Here is a 25574-nt window from a genome sequence, read left to right as displayed (position 1 = left end):
CGGTGCTTTAAAAAAAAGCCTGGACTCACTGGGTGCTGCCAGGTGGGGGGCTGATCCCTGGTGCCCTCCACTGCCCCACACTGCATGGGGGACAATTCACAAATGATTACCGAATCAAATCACTCTACCCTGATTTGGCTGAATCCAAATCCAAAGTGAATGCTAGCTGCTTCGCACAGGCCTATTATAGAGCTTATTTAAACCAAGGTTTGTCAAATATTATTCAACAAAATATGCCTTTAATATAAATTCAGGAAAAGCACAGACAATCTGCAGCTGCTTCCTTAGCCTGATAAAGTGTTTTTGTGCCCAAAAGCTTGCTAAGAAGAATTTTTCCAACTATTTGAGTTGGTCTAATAAAACACATCAAATTTACCCAAACAGCTTTGTATATCTTTAATATAAATGGACACTTTACTGGAACAATTTCAAGGAATATGGTGGATTTTTAAAAGAAATAAACACATTTTTAAAATGTATTTATTTGTATAAGAAATAAAATGTGGAATTTTAGTTTAGTTGAGGAAACTGATTTTTTTTTAGTTTCAATGTTTTTCATTAAAAAAAAAGAAATCTCAAACTTGACTGAAAATGAACATTTTTGCTTACTTCAAACTTTATTTGAAAGGATCTGAACATGGTAATACTATATTTTATTTTCAAGGAATGGTTGTATTTTAACTCCCTTGGTCAAAGGATATATTTTTAAAACAAATATTTGCTAGATGTTTAACAAGCAAATTCCTGATGTTTTTCTTTCTCTCTTTCTTTCTCTCTCTTACCAGTTCTTGTTTTCTGAAGATGGGAAGAAAAAAGTTCAGTTACCTAGAACTCTTGCTGATAGTCCTGTTCTGTTTGATGGTGATTATAGCTTGCGTTCTGATTGGACTTGTAGCAACAGGGCAGTCCGGATTCAAAGGTAACAATTAACAATTATTTATGTATACAACTGCAGAAACCAAATGTCAAGCAGGAATAGCTCCATAGGAGCTTATAAAAGAGTATTTCCACTGATTTCAATGGGCTTTGAATCAGACTCTTTTAGACAAACTTCAAGCACGTGGCTGTGAATTTATATGGATCCTTTCACAAATGGTGGTTTTTTGTTTTTTGTTTTTAATTAGTAGACTATAAGCTCCCTGAGGCAGGGATTTCATTTCCCTGTGCATTTGTTCAAAATCTGGTATAATGGGGCCCTGATATTGCCAACGGACCATAAGTGCACTTTCCTTGCCTTTAAAGGCAGATGCAAAAAAGCCTTGGACCCAACGCTGCATTTTCCTTCAGCACTAAGAAGTGTGAATTTCATTTTTTGAACAAAGCCTTTGGTGAGCAGTAGAGAGAGCGAGGTTTATGTTTCTGGAGAATCCCTGCTCTCCCACCACTGCCATTGTGTCTGCCCATATTTCCCTTGCATGTATAATGTACAGCAGGGGTATCAAACTCAATCTTGTCCCTCCACCCCAACCTGGATCAGATCTGGACAGCTGACTCCTAAGGGTCAAAATCCCAATCTGGCAGTGGCAGGCCCAGTAGGCAGTGCAAGTGGCTGCAGAGTAAATGTCAGTGGGCAAAGTGGCAATAGTGTGAGTAGCCTACTGCCACAGCCTGTACTTGCCCTCCTGCCAGTAATGGCTATGACCTGTGGGGCTTGGTATGCCCAGATTCTATGACAGGCTCTGTCCCCAAATTTTCTGGCACACCTGGAGCTCCATGGGCTGGGTAAAACAGCTCCATGGTCAGGATTCAGCCTGCAGGCTGTATGTTTGTAACCTTTGGTGTATAACAATGAATAAACTTCAAATACTTGTATTCATTTCACAGCCAAACTGATGAATCATTAATATAATATCATCTTTAAATATAGTCTGGTCCTTTGGTGTATGTGCCATTGTCTTATACTTTTAATTAGTTAATTTTGCCATTTAAAATGACTTGGAAACTGTAATTTGTAACTAAGTCCAAAATGATCAGCAAGATTCTGTAAAGTGTGGGAAAGCAGTCATAATTATGAAGGTGGTAAAGCTGTTTGCAAATGTACCAATAAATAATAAACTACTGTAATTTGGGTGTATAAGTGCCAGGCCTTGACGCGTGCAGGTGAAGACAAGATGAGATCTGATGTGGGATCCCCACAATTGCACTTCCTGACATGTCACATGTGCAGGGGAGGAGGTGTGACTGTGGGATCCAGAATCAGATTCCATCATGCAGTGTTGCCAGTACACTGTTGCCTGCACTGGCAAGTAGCAAGCTCCCATGGCTGGGAGCCCCATCAGCTGAAGGGGCTTAATTCAGAATCAGATCCCATAATGCACTATTGCCACTACACTGTTGCCTGCACCGGCAAGTAGCAAGCTCCCATGGCTGATGGGGCTCCCAGCCACGGGGGTTCATCATGTACTCCTACAGCTGAGAGCTGTCAGCTGATCCAGGTTCTTAGGAACAGAGGTGCACCATGTTCCCCGAAGGCTCATAACTAGTAACTGATAGGGTCTGCCAGCCACAGGAACACACCTGATGGCTGGGAGCCAAAGTTTGGCCACACAGTCAATTAAAAACATGATAGGAGCCAGCCACAATGTTATTACACATTTTTTTTTCTCTTCTGGTTCTAACACCTCTTCAATGCCACGTGCCAGTTGAAGATCTTGGATTTCCTAAGAACGCTGATGACAGGACACCCACAACTCTAAATAAAAAAACTGTGAACTTTCTTAATACCCAAAGTCTGGACCTTGTGGTAGAAAACATATGCAGGGAAAGGAGTATGTATAACAATACAGCAGTAGAAAGCAGAGCAGTAATTCTTCCATTTTTTTTATTTTGGCAATACTGTTAAAGGATTTCTGTGAAACATGTTCCCCTTGTATATCTTAATTTTTAGCTGTAACTTTAAAAAAATGTCAAATATATTGAGGGATAATAAGAAACAACTGTTTGCTTTCCTGTGCCCTAGTTTGTATACCTGAAGAAGACGTATCAAATACTAGATTAGAATGGTAAAACCCCTTTTTTCTTTCTTGATAAATGACTGCACAAGCATCAATATAGTGGAGAATCATACCTTCAAACTTCTTAATTCTTTAAAAATGTAATGAATTTCTATAATTCTACCAGAGTCTATGCCTGAAGTGGTAGGGGTGGTTGCAGGAACAGGTTGGTTGCAGTAGTGGTAGTGGCTGCCATCTTGTGCCCTCTCTTAGTAGATGCCTGGGGCTGATGTTGTGGTCGCCCATTCCTCATTATGATACTGGCTGGCAATAATCCTTTCATGTATTTTTTTAACAGACTTTTCTCCACAATGTCCAGTGATAGACATAGGAGAAAGAATCAACTGCATTGGAGACAATCAAGCAGCAACAAAGGTCTGAAAAAGCATATATAAAGTGAAGTTAATTTAAAAATAATGAATTATTATTATTGAATAATTGAATAAAAATTGAATGAAACTTCAAATTAGAACTCAAAAAAATCAACTTACCTACACTAGGAACACTCAGTTTTGTAATTTTTCACAAGTGCAGCAATCAGTGAGCTCTCAAGTGGGAATTTTAAATGGTTCCTTCAGCTAACTTGGGACTCTTCCTGCTGAAATTGATGGGAATTTTTCTATTGATTTCAGTGGAAGGAAATTTAGGCCAACAGTCATTATTCTAGAAAATCCCAGTCATAACATACTAAAAATAGTCATGCTGTACTGAAACACCTGATACGTTGTTACTTAACTTTCACCTATCAACATTTAGAATGAATTGTATCTAAAATTTGATGGGCTCTTAATCTCATCTAATTTCATCAGATCTTTAACCATCACTTACTTTCCCAGCTGTCCCACATCAAATGTTAAACCCAATCTGTTTCTCTGTCTCTGCTGTAATATCAGTCATTCATTATTTCTTTGATTGGGAACAAATTTTAGAGATGAGCTTTCTGGTTAAAATCTGTTGTTACATACTTCATTTCACCAATGGGAAATGTCTTTTTAGTTTTTTCTACCTTTCCCTGTCAGATCAAAATGTTTATTTTTATTTATATTGTATATTCTCTTCTGATTAAAGCTCGTGAGTGCTTTTATATCATTTTTCTTTGTTTGGTTGTTTGTTTTTTGGGGTTTTTTAAGAAAAGCCAAAACTAGCCACACAGTTATTCTATGGGATGGTTAAGGTCTGTCATTTAGACAAAAAAAATGATTAAATGTGTCCTCAGTCTCTTGGCTTGATGAGAGAATTCCAAAATTCACAGTTGCTAATACTGTCATTCCACAAGTTGCGTTATGATTCAATATTATCATTCAATAATATTATACAGGTAAATATACATTATCACCAGTTAAATTTATAGTGGGTTTCCCTGCTTATTCACTGGGAAAAAGCTGGATTCTCATCTCCTTCAACAGCTTGGGCACAATATAGGAGCACAGGTCACTTTAATTTTAAAGTGCAGGTCACTTAAATCTGTATTACTTAATCCAATCTTCCCACTTAAAGCAGTGTTCTCTTCATAGACTAAAAGATATATGCACACAGTACTTTGTTCACCCTAGTGTAGTAAGTTTAGTTTAATATTAGCAGCCTTTTGTAATCAGAAAAAAATATGGGTTGGCTATCTGGAAAAATGTGAAAAATAAGACCAAATGTTAATCTCAAGATTTGGATAATGACATTAGATAAGCTTTTGGAGTTCTGGAAAGAAGCAGCAGTTTTAGGATCTAATATTCCATTCATTTTTCTATAGGCAGACAAGGTAAATCCAATATTTTTGATTAGACCAATTCAAATAGTTGGAAAAATTCTTCTTTGCAAGCTTTCATGCTGAGGAAGCATCTGCAGCTGGTTTGTGCTCTTTCTGGATGGGATAGGAAAGCAGCCAGAGGCCAGCACAGATGCAAGAAAGTCAGTGAAAATGTAAATTGAGGTAGTCAATGAGTGAGAGACAGGTGGAGAGAAGGGGAATGAACGTAGCTGTAGTCAGTGGGTGAGAGGAGGTGGGGAAGGAAGGGGACTAAATATAGCTAGTAGAAAATGGCGAAGTTACCTGGGGAGTCAGATGTTAGGCATGTTATAATGTGACATAAATCCAATGTCTATATTTAGTCCACGATTTTTTGTAACCAGTAGATTTCTGAAGTGAAGTTCATAGGCTCACCTATGAAATGTATTTCGTATATTCCCTATGAGGATTAGAACTAAGAGATTGGAGAGAGAGTGGATTTCTTGTGAGAAATGTGCCCCCACAGGTAATTGGTTATTTTTGTCTTCCATAGATTTTCGGTGGGCGTTCATTCTGGTGTGCAGTTGTTTGGTTTCTCCTACGTATTTTCCATCAGGGCATTTGGTGCACTTAATGAGAGAGATTACATTTCTGGGGATGCTGGTGTAAGATCCAGAAATATTGATGGTTCTGTTGTGAGGTGTAGTAATTGTGGGGGTGGTGGAGATGTGTTGGCAGGTTTTACATTTCTTGTCCTGGCATGGTCTGTATCAATTTAATGTGTTTTGGGCCGCAGGAAATTTGCTTCTGGTGATGAGGTTGGTGAGGTTCAATGCTTGTTTAAAGGTTAGGATGGGTGGTTCTGGAAAGATCTCTTTAAGAATTGGGTCGTTTTCTAATATGGGTTACATTTGCTTAATAATTTCCCATACAGGTTCCAAAGAGGGGTGATATGTCATAACCAGTGGTGTGCAATTCATGAGGGGTTTTCTTCCGTACTGCAGCAATTCTTCACGTGGTATCTGGGTTGCTCTTTCAAAAGTGTGATCTTTCTGGGGATCTCACTCTAGAGGAGTGTCCTTGTTAGTGAAAGCCTGTTTGATATTTGTGAGGTGACAATTATGGGTGTTCTCTGTGCAAATTCAGTGGTATTGGAGGGTTTGCTTCCTTGGTGTATTTAGGGTGATTTCTGGTTCTGTACAGATATGTATGTTGGTCCATGGGTTTCTTGTATATGGTGGTCTGTATTTTCCCATTCTGGATAGTGATCGTCTTGTCTAAAAAGGAGATGTTGATGCTGGAGTGTTTAAGAGACAGTCTAACAGAGGCTGATGGTTGTTGAATTTCTGATGGAACATAATCATAGATTGCAGGTTTTCAGTGGAAATGATGTAGATGTCATTGATCTATCTTAAGTGTAGCAAGGGTTTGATGGTGTAATTCTTGAGGAATTCTTCTTCCAGGTGGCTCATAAGAAGGTTGGCATACTGTGGGGCCATTATGGTGCCCATAGCTGTGCCCATAGCCCATAGCCGTGCCCATGGTCTGGAGTCTGGAGGCAGTGTTGGTTATTGACAGTGAAGTTGCTGTGTGTGAGGCTGAAGTATATAAGTTCAGTAATATCTTTGGGTCTGTACTTTGAGTTGTAATCTTGCTCTTGTGGATATGTAAGGCAGGCTTGGATGCCATACTGGTGTGGGGTGTTGATTATATAAACTGGTAATGTCCATGGTAGCTAGGAGCGTGGTGTATGTTTTTAACTTTCCTTAGAAAATCTGTTGCGTCTTTGTACCAAACTTGCTTTTTGGGTGGAAAGCGGTTTTAGGATTGATTCAATGAAACCTGATATTTCCTCAGTGAGGGCTCCATGGTTATCTTGGTCTGCTAGGATTACCTTGTCTGTGGATTTTAGGGAGTATGTAAAAAGTCCTGGGTTTGGGTAGTGATGGGATCAAGTTCTGTAGTTTCTCTTGTAGTTCTGATGGAAATGATTTGATGGTAGTTTTGAGTTTCAAGGGGAAAACAGGAGTAGAATCTTCCTGTAGTTTTTTGTAATAGGCGGTGCCAGAGAGTTGTTTGTTGGCTTCTTTTATGTAGTCTTCATGGTTAAGGATAACTATAGCTCCTCCTTTATCCTGTGGTTTTATTATAATTTGGTGGTTAGATCTTATGGATTCTATGGCCCTATATCTCTAAGGAGAGGTTGTTATCCTGGCATGTGTTGTTGATTATTTCATTGCTCATTCCTTCCCTGAAGCAGTCAATATAGTGGTCAAGGTTAGAATTTCATCCACTGTGAGGTATCCAACACTTTTCTACAGTGTCTTGAAGTGTAGTATGGCCAGTGCAACTAGACAAAGTGGTTTTGACAGCACTTTTTTCCCATTGGATGCCAATTTCAATGAATTTTTATAAAGAGGGGGCAGAGAAGAATGATTTCTCACACCCAGTAGCCTGGTGTTTATTTAGGGCACTGTCCCAGGATGTGAGAGGATCCAGGCTCCAGTTCTTGCTGTGTTTTATTGAGTCATCTGGGATGGGGTTTTTTTTTCTCTGAATAAGGAACTTGAATCAAGGTCTTCCAGATCCCAGGCCAATGGCCTGGGTGCACCCTCCTTATCATTTTGCTTACTCAAAACCTCAGTTTTTGTTTAGCAGATATTGGATATTTTGACAAAATGTCATTGTTCAATGTCTGTTGGAAAGATTTTCTTTCATTCTGGAGTAGAACAAGAAACCGATTTCAAACCTTGAAAATTTCTATGAAACAGAATTGTCTTCCAAACAAGCAATATTGATCAGTAGTTTTGTTTGAAAAATATCCTTTTGGGGGGAGGTTGGACCAAAAAGCAAACATTGTTGAAGCTTTCTGTAGTCCATTAATCTTTTTTATCAAACTTGTTTTCAGGCTAGTTGTTCAGACTTTTCATTACCTAGTCTTTAGTAAGAAAATGTGATTTTAGCAATTGAAAATATTACGTGGTGATTTTGATAAAAGAAAAACATTTTGATAAAAATAAAAATGAAAGCTACTTTGAAAAGTAATAAGAAAACCAAAATGTGGATGCTTCTCAAATATTGTATAGAGATGCTGAGCTTTTGAATTATTTCATGAAATTGATTTTCCATTTTTTACCAATCAGCAGTTGCCTAACTTTACAGGAAGTGAGATTTTTAGGGTAGGGAGGAAAGGCATTTTAAGAGGTTCAGAGTTGCACAGGGTGAAACTGAGACAGTGCTTCCAGATAAACAGGTAAGCAAATAAAATCATAGCAGGAGAATGGAGTGAATAGGAGGTCATAGGTCACTAATTACTGTAAGGTGAAGTAAGTTTCTGGAGAGTTTGAAAACCAAGAGTAAGTTCAAATTAGATCAGATGTTTGAGAAATTGAAAAAGCAGTTCAGGAAATGAAGTACTGGATGATATAGTTCAGCTACCAGGCATTGTTCTCCTGAAGAACAATGCAAGATGCAGTAAAAGTGGTCTAGCACTGGTTACAAATTTTCAAACAAAACTTCTTTGTTGTAAAATATAAATGTATTGAAATTAAAGATTTTGTTTTTATTAGATAAAGGTAAATTTATTAGTTTTATTAGTTTGAGGGTAAAATGTATGGGCATACAGAGAGAGATTCAGCTTAGAATAGTAAATAGCTTAATACTGGGCTGTCCAAATTCAGAGCAGAGTGGGGTTACAGGCCTCACTGGTCACAGTGCGCGGGCTACATGCCACAATGGCCACATGCTGTACAGGCTTCCTGGGACTGCCAGTGCAGGAAGCCTCCCCACTATGCAGGTAGCACAAGTTCCCCCTTTCCTCAGCCACTGCCACATGATCCCCTCCTTCCTCCCTATCCACTTTCCTTTCTCCTCTGCCTGCTGCTGCCATCACCCCAACTGTTTGCTGGGCCACCTCTCATGCTGCCCTGCCCTAGAGACATCAGCCTACATAGCAACAAGAAAAATAGGGGGAGTGATGGCTTGGTATGAGTTCACGCACTATTTCCTCATGGGCTGGATGTGGCACCCCAGTTGGACAGGCAAGTTTAGTGGTTAGCTCACTGACAAGAGAGAAACCCAGATCAAAGACCCTATTCCACCTGTTTTTGAGCAGGGACTTCTATCTGTTTCTCTTACACCTCAGGCAAGCCCCTTAGACAAGGGACTGTTGTTGGATGTATGTCTCTATTTCTGAAAGTCTTAGTTTTGACTTAAAGCAGAAAGATAAATTTGAAAGATGTCAAAGAGCTTCCTTTTTTGGGGAAAGAAACTTTTTTCCTATCCACTTCTTATAAGCCCTGGAGTGGGACCACACATCCCTCAGCGAATTTCAGATCCTCACAGATTGCACAGTGTGTGTGTGTGTGCACATGCACATACGTGTAGGCTAGCGGCCAGAGTGACAGAAGTAGAGCGATTGCCCCATCTCCTTCTTTCCTCTCTTCTTGGATTCAATCCTTTCAGTGAAGGGGTTGCGAATCTCATTGGTCTCTGAAGATAACATAGACAGACATGTTATTAGGTAATTACAGAAAAGCCTAACCAGAGAACAGACTTCTAACTCTTGCTTTTTGCTCTGATGCATGAGGGTTCCCCTATATGTTCCTTTGGATTACACTACAATTGCTCAAGTTACCCATATAAATGTGTATCCAAGGGAAGAGGACTGTAGGAGCAAAGATGAGAAATGATTTACACACCCACAAACATATCTAATCTTACTAACCTCTTAGTCTTAGTAATATCTTGGGAGGATGAATTGCACAGGTTAATTATATGCTTTAAGTAAAAGGATACTTTTTATTAATTTTTTTGTATCTTACATTTCCCTGTCTTTGAATGTTGGTTCAGTCTTGTATTGTGAGAGAGGATAAATAAGAGCCTGGATTAACCTTCTCTGTACCATTCACAGCTATAGCATTGTATAGCTTATTCATACCTTCTCCAAACCAGAGAGTCGCAGGTCTACATTCTCAGCTATGCAAAAGCTCCAATGATACAGCTAGTGGACAATTTTCATTGAAATGTAATAATGATGGCTACAGTGTCATTCCCATCATGCCAAGATGTTAAGACTGACAAAAAATGTTTTCACTTACCCATTTTTTCCCATGTTAAGCTTTGTGCTGTTTGGGGCACTTCTGTTTTATACATGAGGCTGGGTAGCTGGTTTGATGGCTGCAGAAGTGGGAGTAAAAAGGCAACCTTTGGTTCCTGTCCTTGTGAGCTGCACTTCATAAAGTCAGACACAACCCAGAATCTAGCCCTCTGAAACCTGTCACTCTCATCGAAAGAACTTTCTGCATACACTTGCAATCAGGTTTGTTTTCCTGCTCTTAAGTCCATTTAAATGCCACATAGTCAATAGGAATCAGAGAAGGCCAAGTACCTTTATAAAAGCAGAGCCTAGTATTTTAACAACCTATTTCAGTCTTAAAATGTAGTTAACATATGGGAAATGTTTTTCAGTAATATTTAGTTTTTTGGAAGCTCTTTTTGTGGTTTGGATTTTAAAATGATTCACAGGTGAAGAAACTGAGGCAGAAGGAACTAGGATGCTGACACAGCAAGTGAGATGCTATAGAATCTCTTCTCTCCCAACACACATTGTATTTCCTGCACCACTGTGGCCTATTGGAACAAAATTGGCAGCTTTTACAGGCAGGATTGTGGAATATGAAGAGAGATATCTGAAAGAAACAGATTTGTGTAGTCGTTTAACTGCTGCAGAAGACTATGGTGAAGTTTAATTGCACAAGAGCTCCAAAACAGTAACAATATGAATGGCTGAGGCCAGTCCAAGCCAACATTCAGTTTTACACGTCACATTGCATTGACCTCCCTTAAGAGCGAAACACTTAAAACAACATTATTTTTCATGTGTGTACATTTATCTGCTTGTGCTGTAATGTGACAATGTTATAGTTGAAAGTGTATGAAAACTGATAAGCTGTTTCTTCTAAGTGAAGCTAATTGAGTTCAACGTTCAGTATCTCTCTCATGGTATTAACCTTTATAAACACATTCTTTTTTACCTATGATTACCTAGGATTAAGCTTTGTCCTTTTGTCCTCTCACTTAATTATTGGGTTCTGGTATCTCTCATGTTTATTGATATAGGACGTAGGTTGTTAATAGTCTGTCCTTGTATTTACATTAGATAAAGTTTCCATTATTCCCTCTAACATAAGAGACCTCTGTACTCTTTTCTCTGTTAGGCATAAAAGATCTCACAACTTCAGTCTGTATGCTTTTTGCATCTGCAGATAAAATTATTTCTCTTTCAAGCATGATGTTTCATGTAATGACACAATTATGGCTTGCAGCTCTCTTATGTGGAATCAACTCTATCTATTAGAACGTTGCCAAACTTTTACAGTGACTGCTACAAAGTCTTCTAAGGGTATTTGTAGGAGCTGGTTGGAAAATGGAAAACTGGTTTCACAATTTTTTTTTTTCTGTTTTGAGATGAAATTTCCTTTTGCCAACACTGTTTCTAGCTCTAGCATTCGTTCGGACAGATAGACCATTTAGTGTCTCCGGACCAGAAAGAGACAGAATATTGCAGGGTTTTGCATTGCAGCACTTTATTTGCTAGTGCCATGCTACCAGTCACATCACAGAATTTGGCACGTTTCCCCCTCCACGCACACGGGAAGCATAAGACAGCATGCTAAGTGAGGAGCCACTTATGGTAGCCAGCAAGAAATGATTCCCTGCATTTTGGATTCCCACTTCCCACCACTTTGGATTTCTGGCATACTTTTACCAGGAATAGTGTGCCAGGTAGTTGTAATAGTCACTCAGGATATGGGAGACCTAAGTTCAGGTTTATCCTTCTTGAGAGGACATACTCCACATCTAGCATTGTACATGTGCATGCTAGAACTGCCAGTCTATTGGTTATGTTAGGATGGTGCTCCCTTCTGCTGAAGCAAAGAACAATTAAATAGGCAATTATCTAGGGAGAGATAAATGACTGTAACAGGGCAGGTGATTAGGGCTCCTGCCCTAATAAGTGTTTAATTATTTACACAAAGTGCAACAATGCCAGCAGGAGAGAGAGGTGCCAGGTACCATCTTTTTATTCCAACATTCCCTGTAGCCAGCAGTGCAGGGATGCAGCCAGGTGCCCAGGGCAAAGTGGAAGTGGTGATTTCCAGTTTATGAATGTGAATGCAGGACTACCACAAGCAGCTGCTTTTTTCCCACATATCTGCCAAGTTAATCCTCTATGTGGTTGCCCCTGTCACTCCCCCCAATTACACTACTGCCTATAGCCTGGTGTTCAGGTCATTCTTCTGGGTGATGAACACAGATCCTCCACAAAACAGGGGAGTGTCCCATCACTGGACTTTTGGGTAAAACACAGGAAATAGCATGTCTTCCTCCAGCGGTGCTTTGTCAGGCCCAATCCAGTAAGTATTCCCTGAGAGTGCCTGCCAAGTAATGTCTCATAAGGAAGACAAGCATGGGACAGCCTACTGTGTAAAACTCAGTGGGACTCAGTTGTGTAGGCTACTCAGCATAGGCAGGGCTCACAGCAGAGATTTAGGAGCCTATGGAAACTGCCTCTGGAACTGATGGAAACTGCCTCTGGGGTTAATTGCAAGCTGCAGTACAGTTGCAATAATCTAAATTTAGAGTTTAGGTGCTTAAGACCTTTTGAAGGTCCAGTGGTCTGTTCTCAGTGAAACTAGTTTTTTATATTTATTATTAGTGTACTTCAACCCAGATAACTCATTTTTTTTTTTTTACTGAGAGAAAATGTGTGGGTATCAGAAATGATATATTGCTGTAAGCTAGGTATGAATGTTACAGTTAATATGCATTAAGTATGCAGAAAGGGCTTCACAGCTGTAACAGAACAGATGTTCAAGGCACAAAAAGCCCTTTAAAAATGGTGGATCATGCTCTAAGTTATCCCTGGATGGATATATACTAACCTAAAGCACTTTGTGTTAGAGAGCTTTTTCAAGCATCTGTGCCAACCACATTGAGGATTAACTTAAAGCGTGATCACCACCATACCAGGCAGCATGGCGTAGGGCTGTTCCACCCCACCAGCTGTCACAGACTTGAGTCAGTGACAACCCCTGATTCCAGCCCCATTTGCAGCCTGGTGGGGAAAGCGGGGTTTCTGTCCCACTGCCACCCTGGCCCCATGGTGCATTTCAGGGGTGGGGGGAGCTTTAGGGGGAGAAGTCCAGGGTCTCTCTCCCAGAAGATGCCCAGCCAGACTGCAGCGAGCCAGTGCTTGTTTTGGGGTGAGGGGTACTGTTGGGGAAGGGTTCCAGGGTCTGTGTTCCTGTATCAGCCCAGTATCTGGTCAAGAGGCCTGGGAGGGAAGGGAGCCCCCACAATGTAGACCTGGCCTGCCCCTCCAAGACCTCAGCCAGCAAGTTTTGAGGGAACCTTTGTGTCAGGACAGTCACCAGCTGTTGGGGGGGAGAGAGGTTTCTCTGGCAGTTTCCTAGGAGGCATGTGGGAGCACCCCCAGGGCCAGTGTGGGCAGGCTGCAAGCCTGACCAGTGAATGTCTGGCTGGTTGGCTCCCACTCTAACTTATAAAGCTTTGAGTAAAATGCAATAAATTAGAGAGCTTCCACCAGGGGCTTTTTGAAGGTTGGTACTTGGCTGAAATCTTACAATTTTACAGTGCTTGCTGACAATCCATTAAAAAGTTAATTTCTAAAAGCACAGCTATGATATTCAGGCTTACTTGCAAAATCTTATGGCACTGCATATCATGGTGGAACAATTTAAGGCAATTTAAATCAAGCATAAATCACCTTGATTTATTTATTTTTTTTTAATTATTGATTTAACACAGGTTGAGGGTTTGTAAACCTAATCTGAAATTTTTTGCTATTGCAAGATTAGGTTAGAATTTATAATGCTGTAAATTATAAATGCCATGTGATTTTACTGACTGGATATGTTGTTTGAATTTTATAGAACAGCTTTAGGCAAAGAATAAAACATTAAAAATGAGAGTCCTGATCCTATAAACACTTATTTAGGTCTGCAGTTTTACTCACATGTATAGTCAGGCTTTTAAATTTAAGCAAGTTCATAAGTGTTTGTAGCATCAACAGTTAAAATCTTTATATTTATTAGAAGTTTCTGTTTTATTTGTTGGTACTGGATTTATGACCTAGATACCTTATTCTAGGTGGACCCAAACCCTCAGATTGACCACAACTTTTTCCATTAAAAAATAGGCGATTTTTATTGACACACAATGATAGCAGATAACCGTAATGAAGGCAAAACAAATAAAATATGCCCCCCCTCCGCTTATCTTCCAGTTCTAGGGTTCACAGAAGAAAGGCATACCTAGCCAGTATATGAGCTTCATCCTGTGGTTCTCAGTCTTGAAAGTTGAGAGCTGAGGCCCACCCCCTCTCCTCAGTGGGGTGGGTGAGATGGGCTGGTGGTGTGCCTCTGTCCATGGTGGTCTTGGGTTCACCCCTTAAGGGACCTTTTGCTGCTCTGTAATCTCTCCTTTTATATTCTTTTCCTCCTCTGATGACTCTTCATTTCTGGGTACCATTGACTGATTTCCCTGCGGTTGTTCACATTCTGTTCTGCCAGGATCTTTCCTTTGTTTCCATTAACCCTTCACATGCACACACCTTAATTTGGTCATTTACTAACCATGAGCATGCCTGGCCTCCTAATTTGGTCATTTCACCAAAATCAAAAATCCCAGGGTTTTGCAACTGAGCACCATGACCTGGCACCACCACAAGAACCTATCTTTGCCTTGGGTTTTCAGGGAACACTGTGCAAATTTTACATTGTTCATTGGCTTCAGGCATGGTGTCTGCCTTGAAGGGTGTGAAACTTTGTTACAAACCGGCTTTTAGAAACCAATTATCCCTTGCCATTCCGCTGAACCATTGTTCTAATACTTTGCCTACAAGCCAGTTCCTCAATTCAAATCTCTAAATATCATTTTCTAGCCATTAATTTCTGGCCTCATACAGACATTCACTTTCTCTTGGCAGAGCTGCTACTCTCCAAGGACAAACCACAAGTGATATTCAGGCTTTTTCTCCTAGAATAAAAATGACCATTCCAGGAAAAAAATTACCTGTGAACAGCCAGGGTTAAATCATTCCAAGGAGAGTTTCTCCTGGGACAGCAAATATTTTTTCCTGAGAGAACAGCCCCTGTGTATACATATATATAATTTAATTGAAATAAGCATGACTAGGACGATAAAGGCATGGAGAGTTTAGCTTATGAAGGAAGACTAACAGACTAGCTTATTTAGTCCAGCAAAACCAAAGCAAGAAGATATACGATTACTTTCTAAAATGCACTGGTGGACAGGGAGCAGAGTGATTTAAGCATAAAGGCAATGTTGGCACCAAAACAAATGCATGTAAATTGGCCATGAATAAATTTAGACCACGAATTAAAAGACACGTCTATTTATCAAAAGACTAAAGTTTGGAGAAACCTTCAATTGGGACTGGTAGGACTGGAAGAAGATACCCGACTAATTTTAAGATGAAACCTGATAAACTGATCGAAGGCCTTGCCTGACATGATTGATTACAATAGCAGGACATTGTCTGTCATGGACTAAGAGGTCACTCCCAGTCTTTTGATCCTACAACTTTTTAATTACTGATACTACAGCAATTTTGTTTTTGAAGCGAAAAAGTCTGTGTATACACATTCAAATAATCTTAGCGAATCTCCTAGGTTAGTTCTTCTAGCAGAAAAAAATACCCAATGCTACATCTACAGACATTTGATGCTGAGACCCTAAAGAGTGAAGAGTTTGTAGTGAGAGGGGGGCCCTGTGGCTCCCTTTGTCTGCCTGGTGATAGAAGACAGGAGGGCACAGGGTAGCCCTGACTGGCCACTCAGACTGCACGATTAGCCTGTGTTTCTCTGCAGCACAATGTGGGAATTATGAAAGGGCATATTCTTCTCCCTGCTGAAGCAGCAATATTCAGTGGGTGACATACTGTATCCCAGGGGGAGAATGGAGGGTTGGAGAGGGGCTGTTCTCTCAGGAAAAATATTTGCTGTCCCAGGAGAAACTCTCCTTGGAATGATTTAACCCTGGCTGTTCACAGGTAATTTTTTTCCTGGAATGGTCATTTTTATTCTAGGAGAAAAAGCCTGAATATCACTTGTGGTTTGTCCTTGGAGAGTAACAGCTTTCCCAAGAGAAAGTGAATGTCTGTATGAGGCCAGAAATTAATGGCTAGAAAATGATATTTAGAGATTTGAAAATTGTTGTCCATCTCCCCTTTTGTCTTATCAACCTTACAATGTTCTACATAGCCTACATATCCCATGTTCTTCAGCTTAACTAATCATTTCTAATGGATGCCTTTCCTGAAGTCCAAATACAGTTCCTATGCTGCATTTCCCTTTTTTTAGAAAATCAGTTGCATTATGAAGGAAAGATATCAATTTAGTCTTTATTTTGGTAAACCCATGTTTTATTTTATTCATTTTATGTTTATTATTATCTATGTCTAACAAATCTTGCCTTCAACAGTGTTCTAAAACCTTGTATTCCATTAAAATCAAACCTGTGAGTCTCTAGTGTTTTAGATCACTTTTTCCTACTTTCTCAAATAAAACCACTATCTTCCCATTCTTTATACCACCTCTGTTTAGTTCTGATTTCCTTTGTGTGATGGTTATTTATCAGTTTAGAATTGGGATCCTTTCTGAGGGAAAAAATACCCCCCGCCCCCGCTTGGGTTGCAAATTCTGGGTACCATTTTCTCTTTTGACTTAAAAAAATCCCAAGTCTTTTTATGTTGAAGTCCCTGAACTATTGAGTCTACTTGATTTTCCCCAAAACCTCAAACCCTGCCCTGTTCATGCTTCCATTTAATTTAAACTCAATAAATTCATGATCACTTGATCAATGGTTATTTTCTATTACCAGCTGTTCTGTACCATACTAAGTACTTACCTAAAAAGGCAAAAATAGCATCATATCTTGTTGGTTTCATGACTATTTAGTTCAGAAATCTACCAGTTGCCTCATCCAGGATTATCTGTCTCTCACCCCCTCTGTTATTAGCAGCACTTTTTGTTTATTCTGTATCAGGGACGTTAAAATGTCCCATAATGACACAGGCCCATATAGTTCTTTCTTATCTTACAACATTACAGGAATTTCTACCCACATCTAAATCTTATTTTGGTGGTTTGCAATGAGAGTCTATGGACTCCTAGCATTTTCTCATTTGTCGTCTTCAGAGTAATTTTGACTCACACCAGGGTATTTAGACTTTTAGTACATTAATAGCATTATTGAAAACATTTTGTATACACAGATCAATACTTTTCTTTAAAAAAAAAATCTTAAGTTTTACCTCCTGGCTTAAATGTAAGCACCTACTAGTCATTTTTTGCAAAAGCATGAAAGATTTTTTTTATGTAAAGGTATGTTTCCCTCAACTTGCTTAAGATGTCTGAGTTGTTTTTTCCAGTCTATACATTATATAGCACCTTGAATCAAAGCTGTGTATATGATGCTTCCTGTTCGCTGTTTGGATACCTTTTAGAAATCAACCTGTAAATTACTTGCCTCTCCTTCTGTGCTAAGCTTTAGTTATGGAATGTTGCAACTGGATGGCCACTGTAGAGGGACCAGAAGTCAAGAACATGTTGGTGTGTGATTGCTGTTGTGGATTTCTGGTGCTTCCAGACAGCCAGACTGAGTGACGTCCAAGCAGTCTGGTTGGCTAGGAGAGAGGCTCAGTCTCAGAACCTGGAGTTCAGCAGAGCTTCTGGAGTCTGGCTGGACTTCACTGGAGGTCAACTGTAGATGGTCATCAAGTATGGATTCAGCAGAAGCCTTAACTACAAATGTAGACATACCCTGAATGACAGGGGAATACAACTTCAGTGACTACCTGTCATTATACAGGAATATATCCTGGTTGAAGCATTTGGTTGTGAAATAGTATCAATTTGGGGTTTGATTTCATGTTACACTCTCAGTAAGAATGTTAGTAAACTCTGATATTGCATGTTTTAGCACAGAAAGTATTTTAAATATGAAACTTGGAAGATAAAGAAAATTTTAATAAACTCAGAAAATTAACAGGAAATTAAGCAAGTTAGTACATAACATCAACTTTGTGCAGGCAACATTTAAAATAGTTTATCAACCATGATTTTAATTATTTATTTTCATGTATATGCATATGTATTTGCTTTGCATCATGTAGGTCACATGATTCCTCTTTGTAAAATGTAACACACAAGTCAGTAAAATGTATCTAACTGAGTAGCTAATTCAGCCACTACAGAGAATTTGTGCTCCCAGGAATTTTCAGAAGGAGCTGCATCAGATTATAAATTGTCTGTATACCTTAAAAAGAGAATACAACTTTGGGTGTGAGCATAGCCATAAAGTTGCTCTGTAAAAGGAATGTCAAACACTGGACAAGAGGACATAACAAGGGTTAAATCGCTGAAAGATAGGTCATGCCAGGTTCTGCTACGTGTTATTAATACCTATGGATTGTAAACTACATCTTTTATTAAAAGAAATATTTGAAGTGTTAAGACATTTTTATTATACCATCAGCATTTGTGTTTCAGACCAAAGGCACGGGTTTACTAGTTCGCAATTTAGTATAAGATAAATTGTGTAGAGGTGGGCTGACAGCTGTGCTTTTGGTTGTGGTTGGTCTATGAATAATTGAACAAAATTGCCATTTGCTTGAATTATCTATAGAATATTTTAAATGCATTGGAAAAAAAATACTAAATGAATGGAAAACATGTTTCCAGATGCATTTTGCAATATTCACATAGTTCAATATTATCTCTTTTGAACCAATATATCAATTATTTTGCACAAATTGAACAACAGAAGGTACAGTTTTTTATATAGAAGTCTTCCATGTTATACTAGTCTTGGAGGAAGCTCAAAAGTTTTGGAGCTTAGGTTTGATTCAGCTGTGCATCCAGATGTTTCCATTCTTAACCATATATGAGACTACGGAATCTTCCTGAATGATCTAGAAATTGAATAAGAAGAAAATTCGTTGAAGTATTAAGTCCACTTTTTGTCCCAGTGGAAAAATGGCAAAAGGCACAGGCAAGGAAAAAAAGTCAGAATCATGCTAAGAACGGTAAAAAAAATTAGGAGCCCTTTTTCCCCCTTGCAGTGAGTAATTTTAATTTCTAACTTGAATCTAGAACAGGGATTTTATGTTTATATTAATTTATGAGGCACAAAAATCATGATAGTCAGAGCAATTATGAAGGTTAGAACAAGGGTCGCTGATATTTAAAATCCATGTGAAGCACCTTTTTTTAAAATCCAGAATATTATTTAGTGCTAATCAGTCCTGGTTAGTGTAATCAAGTTCTTTTTGTCCTTTAATCAGAGCCTATGCACGCTGCGTGGCTGCTGCTGGAGTCCACAGAATGACTCAAACATACCCTGGTGTTTCTTCTCCAAAAATCATGGGTACCAAGTGGTAGGGGGTCAAAAACCTATAAATACAGGTAAGTTGCAGGGTATGTTCAAAGAGCAGCGTCCATCCCAGTAGCACAGATCAGTAAAGCACTGGTGTAACATTTTTTTTTTCTTTTTAAGGTTTTGAAGCTACATTAACAAGGCTATCTTCACCTTCCCTGTTTGGAAATGATATCAATAAAGTCCTCCTCACTGGAGAGTATCAGACAACAAATCGCTTCCACTTCAAGGTGAAATTGTTTCTTATCCTGTTTGAGGCCTTGTACAGGTATCTGATTACTACTGCAATTGCTACTTTCCCTGTAGAAAGTAAAAGAGCACAAGCATTTCATTAGCTCTCACACAGAAAACATGCCCAGTTTGGGATCACCAAGGAAGATCCCTACAAATGCCTGTACACTTTCATGCTGCTCAACTTCTAAATCAGGAGGTGTTCATCAGTGGGGAAATGCTTCCTGAGCTTTCCCAAGACTGGGATAACAGATCTGGAGAAGACATGGGGAGCACCAGCAGCTCAACTCCTCCTGGCACTCAGAGGAGTTAAGGGGCCGGGAATTCTCTATTGTGCGTCCCCCAGTCTGGGGATACTGGTTCTGGGGAAGGCACAGGCAGCTCTTCCACTACTCCCTCCCCTCCCAGAGACTGGGAAGGCAGTGACAAGCAGTTGTCTGATGCTCCTTGCCTGTCCTCAAATCCAATGTGTCCAGGTTTAAAGAGGGTGGGAAGCCTGCTTTAAATAGGCATATTCAGCTGCGGATGGGGGAAGTTCTCCCATCTCCCACTGCTTGTGCAGGTGCTTTTTTAAATGGCATTGACCTAGGAATGGGGATTCTTTCACCTCTTTAAATGGGTGTGTGCTACTGGGGAACTCTGGGAACTCTCATATTCATGTCCACTTTTTTAAAGGTCTGGGGTATTGTGAGGCAACTTTAGGGAAAGACTTTCTAGGGCTGGGGTAATGGTACCCAAGACCTTTAGAAAGACACTCCGTACCTTCCTGGTCTTCCCTGAGAAGAGAGGAGTGGAATAGCCAGGACTCCTCATGCCTTCCCCAGACCCTGATGTGGGGAAGGTACAGAGAGCAGGAGAGGGGGCAGCTGCCGCCTGGAACACCTTTACACATCCTCTCTCAAAAAGATTTATAATAATAGAAATTTCCCAGAAATTTCTAGCACAAGTCAACGCAAGTTGCCACCTGCTTTATTTTCTGTTTCATTTGAGGTGAAGAAATGGGTAGTAGATCCAAAAAAAAAGTCAAGGTGAGATACAGATGGAAAATGCCCACTATTCCCAAAGCATAAATTGTAGAAGTGTTAAAATGAGACAAGTTCTAAAATATAAACACATGTAAAAATGCTTTTGTTTATTGGTAACAGCCATTGAAAATGGTGTGCGTGGTCTTCAGAGACTAAACCTCATTAATACTCAGGAAACTTCTAAAGATAACGGCAACTGTCTACCTTTAACCCTTTGAGTCAGCTGTGAAACAAAACCCTAATGGGTATTAAAAATCTGAGAATCATCTTTTGGATGAGATCCTGAATCCAGGTCTTGATTATTTGTAGTTATTAAACTTTCTGTATTTGATATTGTTAAAAATGCTGGAGGCACCTCTCAGATAGTCAGTGGCATTAACCAAATACAGAGAAAGGTAGTTAGCTGTGTTAGTCTGAAGTTACTTAGAAGGTAGGGTAGATATTATGTCTGTGCAAAACTTCAAAGGGTGTTTCATTTCGAAGCTGTTTTGATGTGTTTTGAGCTTGAAACAGCAAAATCTAAATGAAATGAAAGGCTTTGAAACAGCTTTGAAATGAAACAAGGGCACTCAAAATGTTTCAAAAGTTTTAAAACGTTTCAAGTTTCCAAGCCAAGCTTGCTTGCAGGGAAACAGAAAGTAAGGAGAGGGAGGGGGAAGGACTGCTCCCATATTGACAGTGTAGCTGGCCAGTGACTGGGATCCTCCTCTGAGGTCCTTTCCAATCCCAGTGCTCTGGGGGAGGGACAGAAAAACAACATAAAAATCATTGGCAGGCTTTGTGGCCTCAGCAGGGGCTACCATGCCTGCTGTTTTCATCTGAATCAAAAAAGAAATGACAAAGTTATAGGCATTTTCATGATTCCCCATTATAGCCTATGGGCAAAACGTTGAAATGCATCAAAAGAACATCAAAGCAGCAAAACAGTTTCAATGAAATGAAACAGAACAGTGCTTCAAAACAGCAAAATGAAACACTGTCCCTTCAAAATGGTGAAATGGAAGTCGAAACAAAACAGTGCTCTTTCACACAGCCCTAGTAGATATGCTTCTTTTATAGACTAAGTAAATGAGAGAGAGAGAGCATACATGCAAGCTTTCATGAACCCAAATTCACAGCATTTGAGATCCAAATTGGGCAATTAGCTTTTCAAAGATTTGATTCAGAAGATATATACTGAGCACACTTCATTTTGGGACTGTGTGTGCTGAGCCAAACTTTCCTTGAAGTGCTGCTTTCAGGGGACTAGGCACTGGAACTGAGAGCAGAAATGCCACTTCTGTGCTCTTTATCTTCCCCTAACTGGGCTCAGGCAATGTGGAGGAAGAACTGTTCAGATACAGGAGAGTGAAGAAGTAGACTGGGAAAGTGGAAAGGTGGTGGCAGTGGAAGTCCCAAGAACACATTGGGATAAAGAGACTGGTGTGTAGTAGAATGGAAGATGAGGACTAGGAGCTGGAGAACAGGAAATAAAATATAGATCTGTATTCTGTGAATTAGGGACTGGGACTATAAACATTTGTGCGAAGCTCAGAGAGAGACTTAAATTGAGTGTTTTATAGATATATAAACATCTAATCAAAGAACTGTATTGATTTCTATATCCACTGCCTTTTATTGTAAGCTGCTCTGAATATTTTTGGAGAAGGGTGGTAAATAAATCAAATAAATTAATGTTTCATAATGCACATGCAGAAGGAACCAAATTAAGGTTGTACATGCAGACTTAATAATGATATCCCTTAACATTTAAATCCTTGACTTTTCAGCCTGAACATACTTTTGACTTGTGAGTGTCTGAATTCAAAAATATACCATGATTCAGGAAAATATTCTACTAGCTGAGTAGAAATACATTTTCAAAGCTTTTAATGACTTTTTACTGTTTAACTGAAGATTACAGATCCTAATAATAAAAGATTTGAAGTCCCACATGAGAACGTGAAACCTTTTGCTGGACCTGCAGTATCTGGTTTAAAGTACAAAGTCAGTATTGCTGAGAATCCTTTTGGCATCATAGTGACCAGACTAAGCAACAGCAAAACCCTGTAAGTCACTTCTATACCTTTTATAAGTAACATTGCAACACACTGTTTGCCTTAAAAGGTCATATCACAACATGAAATACTGCATATGAGAGATGGAATGAATACTCTAATTTGATCATTTACCTCATTTATTTGCCATACTAATTTTTTCCATGTTTTGTACTTGTCAAGCTTATGTTTTAGTGGCAAAAAGTGCAGGTAAGGGGGTATGAAGACATCTTTAATATTACATGCATTTGTTTGCAATTATGTTCTATTTAAACACAGCATCTGTCTACTCAGTTTAGTGGTTTGGCTGAACAAATGTACCAATAAGCATGGACTTATGCAAGATTTCAAGACTTCCTTTGACATACGTAGCCAAGCTTTTCACATTCATTCACTTATGTAAAGCCAATGATGTTTTCAAATATGTCTACAAGCTGAAAAGTAGAGAAACAAGTATTAAACTGTAAGGTCTGTACCAAAGAGCAAGAGTATGCAGCACCCCAGGCTGTGGCTATCAAAAATATGTGCAGCCTTCTGAACTGTATTAACTTTAATGGGAAGGATATTCTATGAAAAGGTGGTCCTACTGTGCAAAACCAAACTAGTAAGGTAATGACTTCTCCAATGAACAGTTCAGGTTTTGAGAGGCTATGAAAATAGACTTGTCTTGCACACTGCAGTTCCTTATCCCTCTTTCTCTCCTGTGGCCAGGCAGACCATAAGACTTAATATTATCTTAGTAATCCCCTTGAGTTGTTGCCAATGAAAAAACAGACACAGCAGTAAATGGGAAAGATACTTATCTGATGGAAGGCTTGAAGAGCAGGAGAGGATAGGGTCATTTTTTGCTCCTAGTTGCTGGAAAAGAGATGGATGAATTACTTTTTGCCAAATGCTGCAGTGATATGACTTGCAGTGAAATTAATTAATTCTTGGGTCAAAGTACCAGTTCATGTTTAGTGAGTGATCAAGTAGTTGTGCCAGACAACTCAATCTGGAAGATGTCTCAAGAACAGTTTACAATTTCTCTCCTGGGTGTGACTTGTGTGGAGGAGGCAAAAAAAAAAAAAAGCTATTTCCTATCATGACAGAGGGGAAAGCATAAAATCCTTCTAAAGAGACTGAGCATATTTTTTATCAAGGGTGTTATGGAGCAAAGGGTAGTATAGAGTAACAGGTTATCAAAGAACTGTATTTAGGCAGTTTAGGAAAACATCCCCTTGTAACAGAGTAAGCAGTTTTCTGGCTAGAGAGAGGAATAATATGAATTTGGGCCCATACAAGTATTTAAGTACTTTGATTTGTAGATGATTTGTTTTAAGTACCACCAATTATAGATGAAATTATGACAGACTCTTATATTTGTAAACATGGGTTTGCTATATTGCTAGTTTTTGATGTAGTGATAGATGCTCTAGTAGTGTAGTGATAAGGCCTTGTTACATGTTACACTAAGTTAGTGCTGGCTCAAATTTGGAGCAGTCACATATTCAGGCCAGCAGAGGCCTGGAGGACTGAAAGGTAAGAATCCCCACTCCTATTCTGGGTTTCAGCTCTGCCCTCCAGACTCCCCCAGTTCTACCCCACCCCAGGGGCTTCCCCCACTTTCCATAGGTTTCCTCTAGCCCCCACCACTGCTTACTTGTGTTTTCTGCCCCAAAGGCTCAGGCAGGCAAGGGTTAACCCACCTGCCTGGAGACTACTGCTGCTGCCAGGCTGCTGGCCTTCTCTGGGCTGAGCCTGCCCAAACAGCAGCAGCCTTCCCTGCCTGCCCACAGACACTATGGGCAGTCACAAGTAAGTGTGTGCTGGGGGAGGAGCAGGGGGAGGGAACAGAAGGGCAGTGAGCGGAGATCTGGCACGCTGAGAAGGGGGATGGGGGGGGCAATGGGCCCGATCCAGCCCAGTTGGGGAAGATGGGTGGGCCTAGAGTGGCCACATTTTAGTGCTATACGAGCTTCGTAACATGGATTAGAGATAATCTTATCCTGGAATGAATAATATCCCTTTGAGCTGCATAACAAGTGCTTGAAAATAGTTTCAGGTGTTAATATACAGATAGTTCAGGGTAAAGAACTCCAGAAACAGTCTAAAATGACTGTGTAACAAGGCCAATAGATGCTCCATAACATAGAAGACTAAGGAACTGGGAACTGGGAGATGTCCTAGGGTAAGACAGTTGCTAGTTGGTTAGAAAGACAAAGGTTATGGACAGGCTTAGTTATTGCTCCACAATAAAAGGAGTTATTTAGTTCTTTTCATTCATGCCTGATAGTTTTCATTAAACCCAGTGATTGCTGCACCTGACTTGCTTCAGGTACTACCAGCTTGGCCCCTCACACAGCAAAGCATTTAGGCACATGACTTGTTTTAATTATATGAATTTCCCATTGGCTTCAATCGGACTATAGGTTTCCCTCAATTTATGCGGTACATGCGTACCCAGGTAACATGCGTAACCCAGCGAATATACAGAATTCACATAAAGTGAACTCACTTTACAATGTAAGAAATGGGGATAGGTTCCCATGGTGGTGAAGGAGTGAGGCTAGGACTAGGAAAGGGGCATGAGGAGGGGTGCTGCTCCCAGGGCTGCACAAAGCAGCAAAGCATTGCAAACAGTGCAGCACTCACTCCAGCTGCAGGGGCCCCGGGAGTGGCTGGTGCCAGCTGTCTGTAGCCCTAGTGCAGGTAGGTGGTGTCAGCCACTCCCAGGGCTGCTGCCTCCAGGGCTGGGGTGAGTGCCATGCCTTGGGCCACCCAGGGCTCTGCTTGTCTGAACTCAACCCAGCCCATGCTGGAGCGGCCCCGTGAGCAGTCAACACCAGTTGCTTGCACCAGGGCATGGTGCAGCCCAGTGGCTACAGGCAGCTGGCGACAGCTGCTCCTGGGGCTGCTGCAGCAGGAGCTGGGGTGAGTGGGGACAGGCAGAGCCCTGGGGGGGTTCAGGGCACAGTGCAGCCCAGCGGCTACGGGCAGCTTGTGTTGGCTGTTCCTGGGGCTGCTGCAGCCAGGACTGGGATGAGTAGGGCCATGGCCCTTTCCCCTCCCTCCACAAACTAACCTGCTTGGGCACACGGGGGGG

The 25574-nt window shown here is 40.2% G+C and overlaps 1 protein-coding gene across 1 annotated transcript in view; it reads left to right on the top strand.

Moving 5' to 3' along the window:
- The window catches only part of SI (sucrase-isomaltase), a 192885-nt gene that overhangs the window by 12087 nt on the left and 155224 nt on the right, over nt 1-25574 (top strand). Inside the window, exons 2-6 of the mRNA XM_019503238.1 lie at nt 802-919; nt 3292-3368; nt 19106-19226; nt 19318-19427; nt 22350-22501. Coding sequence (XP_019358783.1) covers nt 802-919; nt 3292-3368; nt 19106-19226; nt 19318-19427; nt 22350-22501 — 578 coding nt within the window. The remainder of the gene's footprint in view (nt 1-801; nt 920-3291; nt 3369-19105; nt 19227-19317; nt 19428-22349; nt 22502-25574) is intronic.

Source organism: Gavialis gangeticus, unplaced genomic scaffold (genome assembly GCF_001723915.1).
Source record: "Gavialis gangeticus isolate Ggan-Ray unplaced genomic scaffold, GavGan_comp1, whole genome shotgun sequence".
Classification (NCBI taxonomy): domain Eukaryota; kingdom Metazoa; phylum Chordata; order Crocodylia; family Gavialidae; genus Gavialis; species Gavialis gangeticus.
This window is presented reverse-complemented; position numbering and strand designations above follow the sequence as displayed.